The 16,111-nt window shown below is 37.3% G+C and overlaps 4 protein-coding genes across 4 annotated transcripts; 2 read left to right on the top strand and 2 right to left on the bottom strand.

Annotated features, from left to right (window-relative positions):
* Window positions 1-1,260: 1,260 nt before the first annotated feature.
* On the bottom strand, window positions 1,261-2,744 carry LOC306862182 (claudin-3-like; the record flags this gene model as incomplete). Its single annotated transcript, XM_079404862.1, has 1 exon — window positions 1,261-2,744. The coding sequence occupies one exon, from the start codon at window positions 2,742-2,744 to the stop codon at window positions 2,088-2,090; it is 657 nt and encodes a 218-aa protein (XP_079260988.1). The 3' UTR covers window positions 1,261-2,087.
* Window positions 2,745-7,621: 4,877 nt separating this feature from the next.
* On the top strand, window positions 7,622-8,648 carry LOC306862183 (claudin-4-like). Its single transcript, XM_079404863.1, has one exon. The coding sequence runs from the start codon at window positions 7,680-7,682 to the stop codon at window positions 8,325-8,327; it is 648 nt and encodes a 215-aa protein (XP_079260989.1). The 5' UTR covers window positions 7,622-7,679; the 3' UTR covers window positions 8,328-8,648.
* A 542-nt stretch (window positions 8,649-9,190) lies between these two features.
* LOC306862185 (claudin-4-like) lies at window positions 9,191-11,053 on the top strand. The gene has a single exon (XM_079404865.1). It carries the CDS (start codon window positions 10,267-10,269, stop codon window positions 10,903-10,905), a length of 639 nt encoding a protein of 212 aa, XP_079260991.1. The 5' UTR covers window positions 9,191-10,266; the 3' UTR covers window positions 10,906-11,053.
* A 1,315-nt stretch (window positions 11,054-12,368) lies between these two features.
* LOC306862188 (claudin-like protein ZF-A89) lies at window positions 12,369-13,201 on the bottom strand (the record flags this gene model as incomplete). The annotated part of the gene is made up of 1 exon (XM_079404868.1): window positions 12,369-13,201. The coding sequence occupies exon 1, from the start codon at window positions 12,957-12,959 to the stop codon at window positions 12,369-12,371; it is 591 nt and encodes a 196-aa protein (XP_079260994.1). The 5' UTR covers window positions 12,960-13,201.
* Between the last annotated feature and the right edge of the window lie 2,910 nt (window positions 13,202-16,111).

Below are 16,111 nucleotides of genomic sequence, written 5' to 3'. Positions count from 1 at the left end.
TCCTCCCCCTTCTTAATAAAACATCATTTTGCACCCAAAACACACCCAAAACATTATCAGAATATGCCATTTTAAAGGAGTGCTGTGATCTGAGGAAATTATATTCATTAGTTTGTACTACTGTCACAAACATTGGAAATATGTCCTCCCAACAGTGTTGCGCTGAGGAAAGTTACTTTTAAAAGTAATGCATTACAATATTGAATTACTCCCTAAAAACTGCATTACTTCGTTACTTTTAATGGAAAGTAATGCATTGCGTCACTTTTTCTCATCTGAGCTGGGCTTGCTTGTTTGTTTTTAATATACAAATTTATATTTTTGGCAAATGTAAAGTCCCTTTCACAACAAAAGTGAAATTAATAAGCCTCAGCCATTCTGGATTGGATGAAGCACAGAATGCAGGAGAAGAAAGTTCAACACTCTTCAGCAATAAAAAAAACAAGAAAAAACAAATGTCATGTTTATCTTATTAATATGTTTGAATTGCATCATCGAAGGTCAGCAGCAAAGATATTGGTTAATAAAATGGGATTAAATCCATAAAAGATATTTGTGTTATTTAATACATTTAATTATTGTTTTTTATTCATTTTGAGGACTACTGGATCAGTTTTTGTGCATGTGAGATGAGTAAATGCATGTTCACATTTAGTCTAGAACAGGGGTGTCAAACTCAATTCTTGGGAGGTCCACAACCCTGCAGAGTTTAGCTCCAACCCTAATTAAACACACCCGATCCAGCTAATCACAGGTTTATTTGAAAAATGCATGGTTTGTGTGTTGGAGCAGGGTTGAAACTAAACTCTGCATGGGCTGCGGCCCTCCAGGAACTGAGTTTGACACCCCTGATCTAGAACTACAGCAACCATCATGTTTAAACATCGCACACAACGCCTCTGCACTTACTCCTCGTTTCTCTCAACATAAATGTCATTACTATGACATTTGCCGTCGCTCTACGTCACTCCGTGCACGTTTCTGCGATGTACAACGCTCATGAATATGTAATGAGGTAAGCACTCTTTGGTTTATAATGTTTGCTAAAACATTACAGAACCTCACTGTTTTACACTGTTACCGTGGTAACCATCTTGCAACATGTGAAGCCTTGCTTAACCCAAGGGTAAAAGTGGCCTTTACCCAATGTTTAAAAAGATAACTCTGGGTAAAGTGAACAGTGTGGAAAGCCCTCAAAGTCAACAAATTATCAAAGATCTGAAATGAACACATGGAGATTTTTTTTATTTATTGGTGTTAATTGTTTTTGATAATCAAGAATTAAATTATAAAATTAATTACACTTATTTAAATATTTTGTGATAAACAACAAACACACAAACATGAACAATAAACTAACGAAACTTTGGGAGGTGCCTGCACACAGTCTCATAGTTTCTCTGTTGTGTTGTCCAGTGGAACTTGAACTTAGAGGCTAAATCCAGTCTGGTGTTTGTGCCTCTACTGAGAGAAACAAAACGAATGTTTTCCCTTTTGTCTGTTTTGCATAAATACATCAACTTGTACTTTCTTTTGTAACACGCAGATAGACTGTAGAAAAAAGATCTGGCTGTTGGTCATTGCTAAAGAATGCCACTGAAATAAACCATAAACACAACTAAACATTAACACAGTTGATTGCAGTTCCAGCTAAGTATAAACATATTAGTACAAGATTTTCCATTTTGTTTTAAGCTGGTATTACTCTTTTAAATGAAAATATAAAAATATTAATTCTCAAACAGCTTTATCTAAACTGTAAAAGTAAAGTAAAAACAGTAAATGAAAGCACACAAGACTACAAAAATAAAACCACTGACATTTTCCCATTATAAATCAACTTACAAATTTGATTTAAAACATACAGTCCAAACAATGTACTACACAAGATGATTTATGCAAGTGGTGCTAAAATATATCTAAAAGAAAGCGTGGAGTGACAATGGACACTGATTGGACAAAACAACAGCATGTAGAAATATTCACATGGATAAAAAGTAAACAAAATTTTGAGTTACCTCCAACTCAACTCACAATTATCTTTCAATGAAAGACAGACAGTAAAAATCAAAAGTCCTCTGAGGTCCTCAGACATAGTCTCTCTTGTTGTAGGTACTCGGAGCCATTGAGTGGTGGGCTGAGTAGGCAATACGACTTTGTGGCGGGTACCTCGTCTCATTCTTAGGTGGGCAACTACAGCACAGGATGGAGCCTCCGACCAGCAACAGCGCTGCGGCGGCCCAGCCGAGGTACAGAGATGCCCCTATTTCCATCTTCTGAGCTTCTGGAATAAGTGGACTGTAGAACTCCAAAATAACGGTGTGCGCTGACCAGGACACGGGAATAAGCTGCATGACCGCGGCCGTTATGAAAGCGGCACCAGAGCTGATCATCACACGGGCTTTGGCCCCTTCATCCTCAATGCAGTTAGTGCACTTTGCCCCCACTATAGCGACAAAGAGCGCAAGGACACCCAAGATGATGGACACCACCACCAGAGCACGGGCCGCCTGTAGGTCTGAGGGAAGAGCCAACATGGAGTCATAGACTTTACACTGCATCTGTCCAGTACTCTGAACCACGCAGCTCATCCAGATTCCCTCCCAGTACACCTGCGCCGTGACGATGTTGGTACCGATGAACGCGGTGACCCTCCACATGGGCAAAGCACAGCACACAATGCTGAGAAGCCAGCCAAGAACCGAGAGCGTGACTCCCACTAACTCCAGACCGAAAGCCGCCATGTATCCGCAATTTCTCCTTTCAAATTCCCTCAAAATCTCTCTTGTGCTCTCTCTTGGGTTCACTGAGGCTCACTGTCCTTCAGACTATTAAAATCAGAAATCTCCAAAATCACCAAAGGACCATTCAAGCATGGAGGTGGGTGTTGACACACTGAATCTCCTCTTCAAGGATGGAATGTTCTTGTCCTGGTAGAAACTTCCCCTGTTCTTAGAAAAAAGGGCTGACCTACCTGGGTTTTGACATTAGGAGATAAGTCGCAATCTTGGTATTGGTTACCATAAAAAATGGGAGCTGCTTTCTGTGTCGCACTTAGACAATGTAGCATCCGGCAAAAGTTTGTTTATACCAAAGGTTGGGACTATTTGTCGATGTTAATAGATAACCTAAGGTAGACCTGTAAAAAATGCTCTTTAATGGACAATCATTGACAACACCAATGCAAACACCTTAGGCCATAATGCATGCATGCTTAAGTCTTAAAGGAATAGTTCACCTAAAAAAGTCTGCTTTCATCTACTGATCAAATTATATGACTTGGGTGATACACAACTAGTTAAAAAAAAAAAGCCAAACAGTAATCCTATTATTATTATTTTTATTTTTTTGGAAAATGAAATAGATACACATATCGAAACATTAAAAAACAAAAATAATAGATATTTTAAATAAAAAACAAGACAAGTTTCCATGTCTCACAGTTATCAAAACGTAGTCATAACATTTTATATGTTTCTTATTATATAAAACAAACAAGGGACGTGGAAATTGTCTGGAAAAACGTTGCTGTTATTGTTTACAAACTTCCTCAATGAAATACAATAGAGATTTACACTGTATCACGAAGGTTTCCTTCTTCAGGCCTATAAACTAACTGAATTCAAAGTCCTGGTAGCAATATAGGCCAACTTCGATTTCAGGTAATAAAATCTAGCCGTATGTAGCATAATTCAGAAGCCCGTTTCCTGGTTGTATAAGGATTAAATTTAGTGACGCAACCCAAAAACAAGTGTACATAGAAGTGAAACTAAGAAACATAGTTATGTGTAAATGATGAGGTTAGACAGTTTTAGTTTAAAAAATGCAAACCATGCTGAGAAAGAGAGCAGATTTGTGTCAATATGTGTATTACAGTTCAAGCTTTGTTCACGTTGGAGAAAAAGACACAATTCTTCATATGAAAGCAGGAGTGTGTGCAATGTTGAAATTAAATTCACTTTTATGAGTAGGAATGTTACTGTTCACAAAAGCATAGCTAAGTTGTTATTAAACCAAAACACTAAAACTTTCCTCATGCTTCTATCATGACATTGATGTTATATACTTATCAATGCCAAAACCACACAAATGTTAAAGATCTAAATGTGTGGCTTTCACAAAATGATCATGGGTGTGAAGATGAATTCATTTGACCAAAATGTCTTTAAAGTGCTATTTTCCTCCTCCATGGAATTATACCCTTTTTTTGTTCAGTTGACTCCGTTGCTCTAACGGCCCATTTATTCTACAGTATGTAGTAGTTTTATCTTGTTTTGTTTATATTGGAAATCTTTTGCCCTCTGATGAAGGATTTGTGTATTTTCTAAACAACATTTGGATTTGGATTTGATTAATCCACCAAGTTGATAAATAACCTATTTGACATGAGGAACTTGATAAACAATAAAAACTGTGGTTCTCAAAGATGAAGCCAGGCACACCCACAGAGCCTAAAGATGAGGATATTAAAAAGTACACATTCTAAACCCATATAACCTTTTATGTGAAGTGAAAAATAAAAGGGAAGAAATTATTGCAGTGTTTACAAGGCAGCCCGAAACCGGTCTATGTTTGATAGGTTAAGGTGATATCATTTCCAGTGTGTTAGCCTACTTCCTTTCTCAGAGAACAGCGATAATATTTAAATGAGTTTCTGTGTGGCGCCCTAATGGCGATGACTAATGAGTTTCAGTGGAAAGATATTGTTCTTTTAAAAGGGGCGGAGTTGTGGGAGTGGCCAGTAGTTCCTGTGGCACTCTATTGGCCACTTCACTTGCAGTATTTACAATTATCCTGAGGATTTAATGTTTTTTTGTTTTTGTTTTTTAAATTAATATTATATTTATTTATTAAATTTTTAAACAGGTGGAATCGCCTTTCAACACCCATAAAAAAAAAAAAAACTTTTAACAACATTTTACTAAGTTACATTTTGGTTGCAGTAGGTTATATTGCACTATTCTAGATACTTAAAATACGATTAAAATATAAACCAAAACAAAACATCTATCTATCTATCTATCTATCTATCTATCTATCTATCTATCTATCTATCTATCTATCTATCTATCTATCTATCTATCTATCTATCTATCTATCTATCTATCCTAATTAGGCTACATTTTATCATTTAAACTGTGAACAACTGGCGCAAAAGGCATAGCCTACATTTCTCTCTTCGCAAATAAATAAATAAATAAATGAATAACTCAGCGCACATAATAAAGACACTTTCACCTCACGAGAAAGCGGCAATTTATCAAAAGTTTGAAGATATATTTTCCCATTTCCAGTTTATCCTCCTTGTTTTTGGTTTCGGAGCTGGTTGTTACACAAGAAGGTACAGAACTGACCCTCATCGCGAGATTTGTGGTGACTTAAGTGATAGAACTCAACTAAATAAAGCAATAATAAAACAATCGGCTAAACGACGAAACACGTCTCCGTTGGACAGGCTGCATCACTGAACGCGGTTTCTAGCCACTAGTGGGCATACATTTACCATACAAAACAACTGTCAATCACAACATTGTAATCGTGAAAATTAACTCTTTTGTTGATTTAAGTGTTATGTCATAGTCTACTATTAAGCTGTATTAAGTCATACTGTTTGTATTTGTATAGGCCTATGTAAAAAAGGTAGGTTAACTTTCTGAATTGCATTCTGTGCTTGCAAACATAACAGTATCACAAGTGACATTAAAACATGTTTGTGTGTGTGTGTGTGAATGCAATATCTACTACATTCCTTAAATGTTAATTTTGTGTTGCTTATAGCTGTCATATTCATGTTGCTCATATAATTAACACCCGTCACTAAGTTGTAAAGCTGAAATGCTTCAACATTATAAGTCTCAAAAAGGTTATGTTTATCTATTGAGCTCAAGGCTTACAGCTTTCTCAGAACCAATCCCATGTGAAACCTTAAGAGAGGGTGTCTGTTTGACTCTAATACCATGTTTATTTTTCTGAAGGTGATATTCTGCTGAAGATTTAAACACACAAAGAAAACACAAACACACCCTTTGCCAAGCTGGGACATTACAGTGGCCTTACTATTATTATTCGGTTAAGATAATTATAGATGTGAATAAACATCTGAACAAGGTTTGTTTGGCTATTTTTTTTGCCACAAAATATAGCTAAGTTAGAATATTTTATGCATAATGTAATATAGTTCCTCCCATTCAGATATATTTGTTATTCACAGCAATGTGTTCTCATAATGATATATATCAACTCATTCACTTCTCTTTGTAAATGAGGCTTCATGTTGTGGATAACAATGAAGCTTGTTTCTCATTTTTTCTCCTTGCTTTATTAGAGCAGTATTAGTGCACAAACTGTGTTGACAAGATTTGATTATTCTCTGTTATTGTCAGTTGAACAGGGTTGTTGATGCAAGGATCTGTGATGAGCTGTTCAGTCTTGCCCAGACGCAGTGTCAACATATCACCTGTGCTCTAGCAGAAACCGGTCTGACCAGCTCTGGTGGGTACAGGTGCATTCGGGCTGCTCCTCCCCCTCACTGAGGCACAACCTCAGTGGACTATTGAGAAATAGTTGCCATGGGAATTGCTAACGTGCTGAGTAAGCCACTGAGTAAATATAGCACATTTGTTACATATGTGTCATATCCAGAAGTAACAACGTTTTACTTGAGATATCTTGGCGTGCTGGATGAGATGGTCAGTGCTCAACAACCTAGGGAAAAAATCACAAAAATCCCCAAGTCTGTTCATTGTGAAATATGACACCAGCTGCTACATTCTTGATACTTTGTAGACCATGAGGGAGCATGAGGGAACGCAGCACAAACCTAAGCAGGAAAATATGATAATGGTGTGGACAAATTTCCCTGTACACTGTAAAAATATTTGTTGAAAATAAAACAAAGAGTACTGAGTACGTATTACAAGAAAATACTATTTTTCAGTCTTTCTGCTTCTTAGTAAGTATTTGATCAATTTCTGAGTGAAAATTGTTTCAAAGTAAATATATATGCGCACACTTGTGTGTATGTATGTATGTATCAATCTGTTTATTATATCTATATTTTTAAGAATTTTGATTATAGAAATTATATAAATAGCAATTTATAAAATCTATAATTAAAATAAAAGAAAATGTATACATTAATGTAATTTTTAAATAGCATTTTTTTTATATATATTAGTTCATTTACAGTTATTTATATTATTTTACTTAGTGATGAGTTTTGAGATCCCTCAACAATTTCCAAAAGTAGGAATTATTACTTCCTATGAGCAGCACTTCCTGACTTATATTCTGTTCCTGAATTCAATAAAAAACAAACAAACAAAGTAGTTCTTAGTAGTGCAGTGCACATGTTCTTTGGTCTATTTTACTGATCCCTTCATAGATTTTTACATAGATATTACAATTTGGAAGAGTAAATTCCATATAATCATACACCTATATATACATATACATATATAGGTACTGTGTCCGCAACGAAAAATCTCACGGTAGTGACTCATTCAAGCCTGGGCTTAGTCGCATCCCATGAAGTAACTACAAAACCAGCAGAGCGAGTCATTCGACAGAAGTCCCTCCCCCACAGGCTCTTTTAAAGCATCAGCACGCAGCCTCTGAGACATACACCTGTAAGCGCCGCAAAGAGAGTCACCTCAAGAGACGAAGAATATCCAAAGATCATGGCGTCTGCTGGGCTTCAGTTACTGGGCACTGCCCTAGCCATCTTAGGATGGATCGGTGCCATTTTGGTCTGTGCAATGCCCATGTGGAGAGTCACAGCTTTCATCGGCAGCAGCATCGTCACGGCGCAGGTTTCATGGGAAGGGATCTGGATGAGCTGTGTCGTGCAGAGCACCGGACAGATGCAGTGTAAAGTCTACGACTCCATGCTGGCCCTCTCTTCAGACCTTCAGGCCGCTCGTGCCCTCACCATCATTTCCATCGTGATTGGGATCCTGGGCATCATGCTGGCCATGGCTGGAGGCAAATGCACTAACTGCGTCGAGGACGAGAGCTCCAAAACCAAGGTCGGTATCACTTCCGGTGTGATTTTCATCATTGCTGGGGTGCTGTGTCTGATCCCCGTGTGCTGGACGGCCCACGTCGTCATCCAGGACTTCTACAACCCCTTGTTGAACCAAGCACAGAAGAGAGAGCTGGGAGCAGCGCTTTACATCGGCTGGGGAGCCGCTGCGCTGTTGATCATCGGGGGAGCTTTGCTCTGCTGCAACTGCCCACCAAAGGAGGAAGCAGGAAAATACACAGCCAAATATAATGCTACACCTCGGTCTGCAGCTTCTGCACCATCCGGCAAGAACTTTGTGTAAATGATGAACTCTGAAATGAACTCTGTAGTGCCTAAATGTTTACAGTCTTGGTTTGACCAGGATGTAGCGGCTCAAAAAGAGTTTGCGACAGGTATCATGAGGACTTGAAAAGTAATCAATGAAATGTTCATGTTACAAATTTTCTACAGATTTTCTACATATAAGTTGATGAGGAAAATAGGGAAGTTGGAACCACGTTAAAAAACTCTGAATTTAAAGGAGGCTCATTTTATATCTTTCCCGTTTAAATATGATCAAATGTTCCTCTCAAACCGTTTGCAGTTTGTTGTTTTTTTTCTTCATTAAAAATGTATTTTAATTTTTTTAAGTATTTGAACTTTTATGATTTTGTAAATATTTCTTTTGTACAGAATTTTTATCTGATATGAAAAAAAAAAGTGAAAGTCGTGACGTATTGTCAAGTATGGTGACCCATACTCGAAATTGGTGCTCTGCGTTTAACCCATCCAAGTGCACACACACAGCAGTGAGTAGTGAACAAATGCACACACACACACACACACACACACACACACACACACACACACACACACACACACACACACACACACACACCGTGAACACACACCCGGAGCAGTGGGCAGCCATGCTGCAGCGCCCGGGGAGCAATTGGGGGTTCGGTGCCTTGCTCAAGGGCACCTCAGTCGTGGTATTGAGGGTGGAGAGAGCGCTGGACATTCCCTCCCCCCACCTACAATTCCTGCCGGCCGGGGGCTCGAACTCGCAACCTTTTGATTACGAGTCCGACTCTCTAACCATTAGGCCACGACTTCCCCACATAAATGACATGATATAAACTTGTCTAAAGGGTATCACACCTGTTTGGTGGAGTGTCTAACTGTACAAAATGCATTTGCATGGGCGTTAACACAGGTGTCATATTGCAGCCTTCCATTATGTGTCACCTACCCTGTGGCACTTAAACGATTTCAAAAGAGTTCCAGTGTACAAAACATTCACAGAGGGAGTTGTCAAACAGCAAATCCAAGACAGGTGGGGTTTTTCAGGTCCTCGCACATAATAAGACAAGGCTAAACATGATCTGAGGTTTGGCTTATTTACATAAAACTGTTAGTAATTAGACAAGTTATGAAATATTTATTTTAGTTTTTAGTTTTTCTTCCAACACAAGTTTAATTATGAAAGTCAACAGCAACCAGGGTCATGCAACATTCAGAATTCAAATTTGAATTGTGGTAGCAAACAGGATGCATTATTACAAGTCAAGTTCAATTGTCAGGGAGTAGAATTACACGGAATTTTAATTTTTATCTTCAATGTCATGAGAAAACATTACTATATTATAGAAACGTTATTTTTCGAGAAAAAAAAAAACTTAAACATGAATGTCCGCCCCTAAAAATCTGGTGCTAGATCATATGAAAACGTACACATTAGATAACGGGAATTTATACGAGTTAGCCATCAATTTGCCAAAAAGCAAAATAGTTACGAATTGACATGAAAGTGTGTTGCTAATTTTTAAGCAGAAGAATCAATGTTTGTCAAACTTTGAATAGGCCTACTAGCTTGACTTTCTTGTTTTACAATATATCTAAGATATTCTAAAATACAACTTATAGAAAATTATTTTATATACTTATATATTCTAGGAAAATAAGTTTTTATACAAACACTTCATTTTCCAGAATGCATTACCTGTGTTGATTTTCTTTAACTGAAATTTAGCAATACAGTATACAGTTACGTGAATTTTCCCTTTTTTCTAATTCATTTGTACTGCCAGAAGGTGTCTCGAGTTATCTAGCTCTTCATACACTTCAAACAATAGTCAAAGAATATCAAATTTCTGGTTTTCTTTTTGCTTCTTTTTATGCTAAAACTCCGCCCCAAAGTTTGAGGGCTATAAAAACCCCTCAGATGCTTTGCACAATCCCAAAGTGACCTGCGTCCAGCAATGATGGCATCTCAAGGCATCCAGATTCTGGGCATCATGCTTGCTATGATAGGCTGGTTGGGAACCATCATCACCTGTGGCATGCCAATGTGGAGGGTCACGGCTTTTGTTGGAGCGAACATCGTCACGGCACAAATCATCTGGGAGGGTCTGTGGATGAGTTGTGTGGTTCAGAGCACCGGACAGATGCAGTGTAAGGTCTACGACTCCATGTTGGCTCTATCGCAAGACCTGCAGGCTTCCAGAGCCATGGTTATCATTTCCATCATGGTGGGCGTCTTTGGATTCCTGATGGCTGTGGTTGGAGGAAAATGCACCAACTGCTTGGAGGATGAAGCGGCCAAAGCCAGAGCGTGCATCGTGTCAGGGGTGGTTTTAATCATCGCTGGTTTTCTTGTTCTGATACCTGTGTGCTGGTCTGCACACACTCTTATCAGGGACTTTTACAACCCTTTAGTAACAGAATCCCAGCGGCGAGAGCTGGGAGCCTGTCTTTACATTGGCTGGGGATCTGGAGGCCTCTTGTTGCTGGGTGGTGGGCTGCTTTGTTGGAACTGCCCATCCAATGACAACAGGCCCTACGTGGCAGCCAAATACAGCCCTGCCATATCTGTGATCCCAGCAATGGATTACGTGTAATAACCTTAAGATATGTGGCAAGTACTGTGAAAAATTACGCAAATTATCATTACTTTGTCATTTGTTAAATAAAAATGACTGAAAGAAAGCTGTGATGTAATAAATGTGATCAAAATAAAAATGTATTTGTATGTAATTGATAATAAACATTTCCAAACACAGATGTTATATCTGAAAAAAAAAAATTCTTTCATGCAAACACACACACACACACTCACACACACTTAACAGTGAGTGAACACGCCTCTGTTGATCATTCCACAGCTGCTGTTTTGTGCCGCTGCTTTTGTGCCCATGCATGTAAAGGATAAGTTATTATCGTCGCCAAGGAGAAACTCTTTGCATTCCAACTACTGTGCAAAATCAAACAAGCACAACCTTTAATTACAGACCCTTGCCACATCTGTTTTAAACAGAAATGAACATACTGTTCAGGAAAAACAAAAGTAGAAATAAATGACAAATAAGTGTTTTTATTTTATTTTTATGTCTCATTGAGAAGTGTGGATGTCTGAGATAATAAAATGGAGAAATATTTTTTAAAACACTAAAACGTGGTGTGTAGTGGTGGTCATTTGTATATCAGTGTTGGCTGCATACATTTTTAAGAATTATTATTTAATGTGACTTAAAATGAAAAGTGACAAATTTGAAGTGCTGCAATTGCCTTGCACATTAAATGCATGTGAGATAAGCAATCGAGAAAAAAAAAAGTTTTTAAATATATTATGAATTTGGACTTAATATAAATAAAATAAAAAAATAAGACACCAAGTAATCACGGACTAGAGGGGTTTAATTTTTTTAATTTTTATTTTTTATTTTGATAAACTGGCATTCTTGCTTGTTATGCCACATACCCTTTAAAATGTTTTTGTTTGTTTTTTATTACATTTTTAATATTGCTATAATGTTTTATTATTATTATTATTTAAATAAAACATAACGCCAAAATACAACAATTCTTTTTAAGTAAATTCAGACTTTTAAAAATACAATCTCTGGACAACATAGTTCTGCTCCCCACACATAAATGATCAAAATATCAGAAACTGAAAACTTGTAAATCATCGAAGAGGTGGTAATATGTATTTTTTTTATATAATATTGTATTTGTAACATTATAATAGCCTACTGCATTCTAAACAGCAACATAAATTAACATGACGACAATTATTGAATACAGCATTAATTAAGTATTTGTGAGCTACTTTTATTAATTAGGCCTATTTTTACACAAAAAGGCTTAATATTAAAACTGTGTAATCATGTAGGCTACATTCATAGGTTATATTTAAACCACTGGATTAATAGACCACACTGTCAAAAATGTAACATTTTTGTTCGTTACAGAAAATTCGTCTATAATACAAATGAAAAGCAAACTTAGACAAAAGTTCTGTTGTTCTTTTAAATGTTCTTCATGCACATTCTTTTTTCAAGGCGTTTGATTTCGGTGCAGGCTATTTGGGGGCGAGTGCTCGTTGGTCTTTCTGAGGGCACTGGCAGCACAGTATCGCTCCGCCGGTGAGCAGCAGCCCCGCGGCGCCCCAGCCCGTGTAGAGCGACGCCCCGAGCTCTCGTCTCTGCGCGTCCATCAAGAGCGGGTTGTAGAAGTCCTGGATTATGGTGTACGCCAACCAGCAGACGGGTATGAGACACAGCAGTCCACTGATGAGGAAAAACACCCCTGCAGATATGACAACTCTAGCCTTCGCTGTTTTGTTCTCGATGCAGGTGGTGCATTTCCCTCCTACGACCGCCAGGAGAATGCCGAAAACAGAGAGCACGATGGAGAGGACGAGCAAAGCGCGCGCGGCTTGCAGGTCCGGGGACAGGGCGAGCAATGAATCGTACACTTTGCACTGAATGTGCCCCGTGCTCTGAACCACACAGGACATCCACAGTCCCTCCCAAATTACCTGTGCCGTCACGATGTTGTTGCCGGTGAAAGCTGTAACCCTCCACATTGGAAGGACGCAGGTCACGACAGACACAAGCAACCCAACAGAGGACAGGGCAACTCCTAAAATCTGCAGCCCCAAAGATGTCATGGCTCTTCTCGTTCCGTCACCCCTTTCGTTTAAAAATTTTTATTGACTGGGGGAGTTTATATGCAGACCCACAAACGCTCGGGGTGGGATTTGAATGAACAAACGAACTGGACTTGAGAAGCAAAAAAAGGATGTGGTCTTCTTGGTTGTGGTTCAGCTGCCTGGCTTAACGTTTTTTGTTGTTGTTGTGCAAGTATCATTTAAGTAAAAAAAAAAAAAAAACACTTTGTTGTGCTTTTTCACCCCCCCCCCCCCCCCCCCCCCCCAAAAAAATTGAGAAAAATATGATGATGATGATGATAATAATAATAATACATTTTGATAATAAAATTTACTGTGGATTTTGTTGTTTTCACTTATCCTACTGTGTTCTCAGCAGTTCGGTCTACAGTATATCAGTTTAGATCTGTGAAGAATTGAATTGATAGAAAAAGACAACCCAGATTGTACTTCCAATCTGTCACGGTGCACACATGAGGAGGATACAGGAACTCGCAGACGAGGAGTAAACTCAAAATAACAGTCTTTAATCAAATACAAACAGGGCAGAGCTGACAAAGACAGGAACACCAGGGGAGTCATGAGTAGACCAGACAACACAAAACTGAACAGGCAGGAACTTAAATACACAGGCTAATTACACAAATACAGCTGGACAAGAATGAACTAATAATCACATTAAACAAGGACAGGAAACAAACCAAATATGGACACAAGAGGTGGGAACACATGACACACACGACAGAGGACTGACACAATCTCAGATCTTTTATTTAATATTTTAATTAGTGATGCACCCATCATGATTTTTCATGGCCAATTCATATTCCGATATTTAATTTTGTTATTTAAATTGTTTTTTTTAAAGCAAATTGGCTGATTCCGAAACTGGTTTCTTATATTGTATGCACATTTAGTTATAGTTTATTTGCACTGTAATAAGCAAACTGGCCTTAAAAATATCTCCATTTAAAATTAGAGGCAACCACTGCAAGTAAATCTTGATGCAAATAAAGATGCTACACACTTGTTGCATGAGCAGTTTTTAAAAATTTTAATTAGATTGTATAATTTCAAGCAAACAGAACAGGCTGACTTTATCTTTGTGAAATAATGCTTCATAAAACATACCTGCGTGAAACAAAAACAGCAGATGGGCTGAATGAGAAGCAGATTTGCGATTGCATTCCAGGTTGGAGGGTGTCACCCCCTTGGTCTATTCATGACCGCACCAGTTGCACCACCCTAAAGACAGCCCTGATTGGCCTGCAGTATCTTTGTCCAAAGTTCTATGACTGTCTATTAGGAAATGTGTGTATCTTGAAAAACATGGCAGTAATTGGCCAATGAAGCTTGAGCACCTATTAAACAAGATTAAAGGAGGCCGAATGGAATGAAACTCACTGGGTCTGTTTGACTCTTGGACCTAGAAGTCTGTAAGAAATTTGAAAGAAATTGGCCTCTGGGGGCAATATTGCATTTTTTAAGGATGCGTAAATTGTGTGCATATTGCACAATTTTCCACACATACACACAATATTCATATCATAAGTAAGATATCCTCATTGAGAATAACTTTGCCTCAAGAACCACTGCTGTCAATCAAATTCATTAAGTATGTGAGATTATTATTATTTTTTAAAAATATTTTTGCAAACTATACTTTTTGCACAACATCAATAAAATCAGTGCAGTATAATTCTCTGGACTATCTAGGTCAATAATTATATATATATATATAAAAAAAGTAAAGTTGAACTTTTGCACAGGTCATTTAAAATATTGGTGTGACTAAATACACCCAATATTGGCTAAACACCCAAAGCCCATCGTATCCAAACACTAAAAACAAAACTACGTGAGCAAACACTACAGATGATTCTGAACAATCGTGCAAAGTTTCATGCAGATCGGGCCATAGGTGGTGCTATAACAATTAAAAAGTTTTTTTTTTTTATTATTTCTACCTCATATTGCAGAAAATGTTCATATATTGTTTCACACATACTCTTGCTCTTCATATCATATGAAGGATTTAAAAACACAATATTTCTATGATAAATGCAAATTGAAGAAAATATTCATGTATTACGCAATGTTTCACAAACACTCTTAATCTTCATTTCATATGATAGATCTCATTCTAAATAACTTTGCCTCTAGGACCACTGCTGTGAATCAAATTGTTCATTATTAAATATTTGAGATTATTTAAAAATAACTACTTTTGCAAACTAGTCATATGTTTTTCAATCAAAATTAATAAAACCAGTGCAGTAAAATTCACTGCATGGACTTTCTAGGTCAATAATTATCAAAAACAAAAAAGCAAACACTTTTTTAAAAAAAACAGCTATACAACTATAACAGGATCATTTAAGAAATATGCTATTTATTGTAACCAAAAGCCTATAAATCCTAAAAGAAAACTCAAAACTTCACAAAATCATGTGAGCTCATGCATCATGCAATTCCAAACAAGCATGCAAAATTGTATGCCTATAGAGCAAAAGTTGGTGCTATAACAGTTACAGAGGTGAACAAAAATATTTTTGTGGCCAATTCCCTGAAATGACCATTACAACCACTAGATGGCAGCATATGACCGCTCATTGACTCATTCTACTCACTAATAATACGTTTTGCTTCTGGATTTTTATTTAGATATTATAAAATCATTATTTCATTTAAGATCATATTTTGTAAAATTTCATCATGCCATTGCTACTCAAGTATCACTTTTTGCAACATTAAGATTAGAGTAAAACCTGAAAATGGTGACTTGGAGTATGCCTTTTGTTACATTTATTTCAAATACAACAAAGTGTGGGTGCATGTATGTGTGTAAGCATGCTTAGTGTGTATTAAGTGTTACAATTTAATCATTTCCTTTTTTTGTGTGTCTTTGTGTGTGAGAAGCCTTAAAGGTCTTAAAGCTCTTAAACCATAGGCGGAGTGTGTGTAGTATGGAAGCAGATTGATCACATTAATAATTCACGCAAAGACAAGATGCACACATGCCAAACCCAATTCACATGCACAATATATATATATATATATATATAAACAATTCATGTGCGCAAAATAAGAATATATATTCATAAAATACGTTTCATAAATGCAAAATACAATTCACAGATGTACAACTGTGT

This window comes from Barbus barbus, assembly GCF_936440315.1.
Source record: "Barbus barbus genome assembly, chromosome: 43".
Classification (NCBI taxonomy): domain Eukaryota; kingdom Metazoa; phylum Chordata; class Actinopteri; order Cypriniformes; family Cyprinidae; genus Barbus; species Barbus barbus.
The sequence above is the reverse complement of the archived record's forward strand: the minus strand, read 5'-3'. Positions and strand labels throughout refer to the sequence as shown.

Coding starts and splice junctions, on each gene's coding strand:
- LOC306862185 (XM_079404865.1), top strand. CDS start 10,267: ATGATGGCATCTCAAGGCATCCAGATTCTGGGCATCATGCTTGCTATG.
- LOC306862183 (XM_079404863.1), top strand. CDS start 7,680: ATGGCGTCTGCTGGGCTTCAGTTACTGGGCACTGCCCTAGCCATCTTA.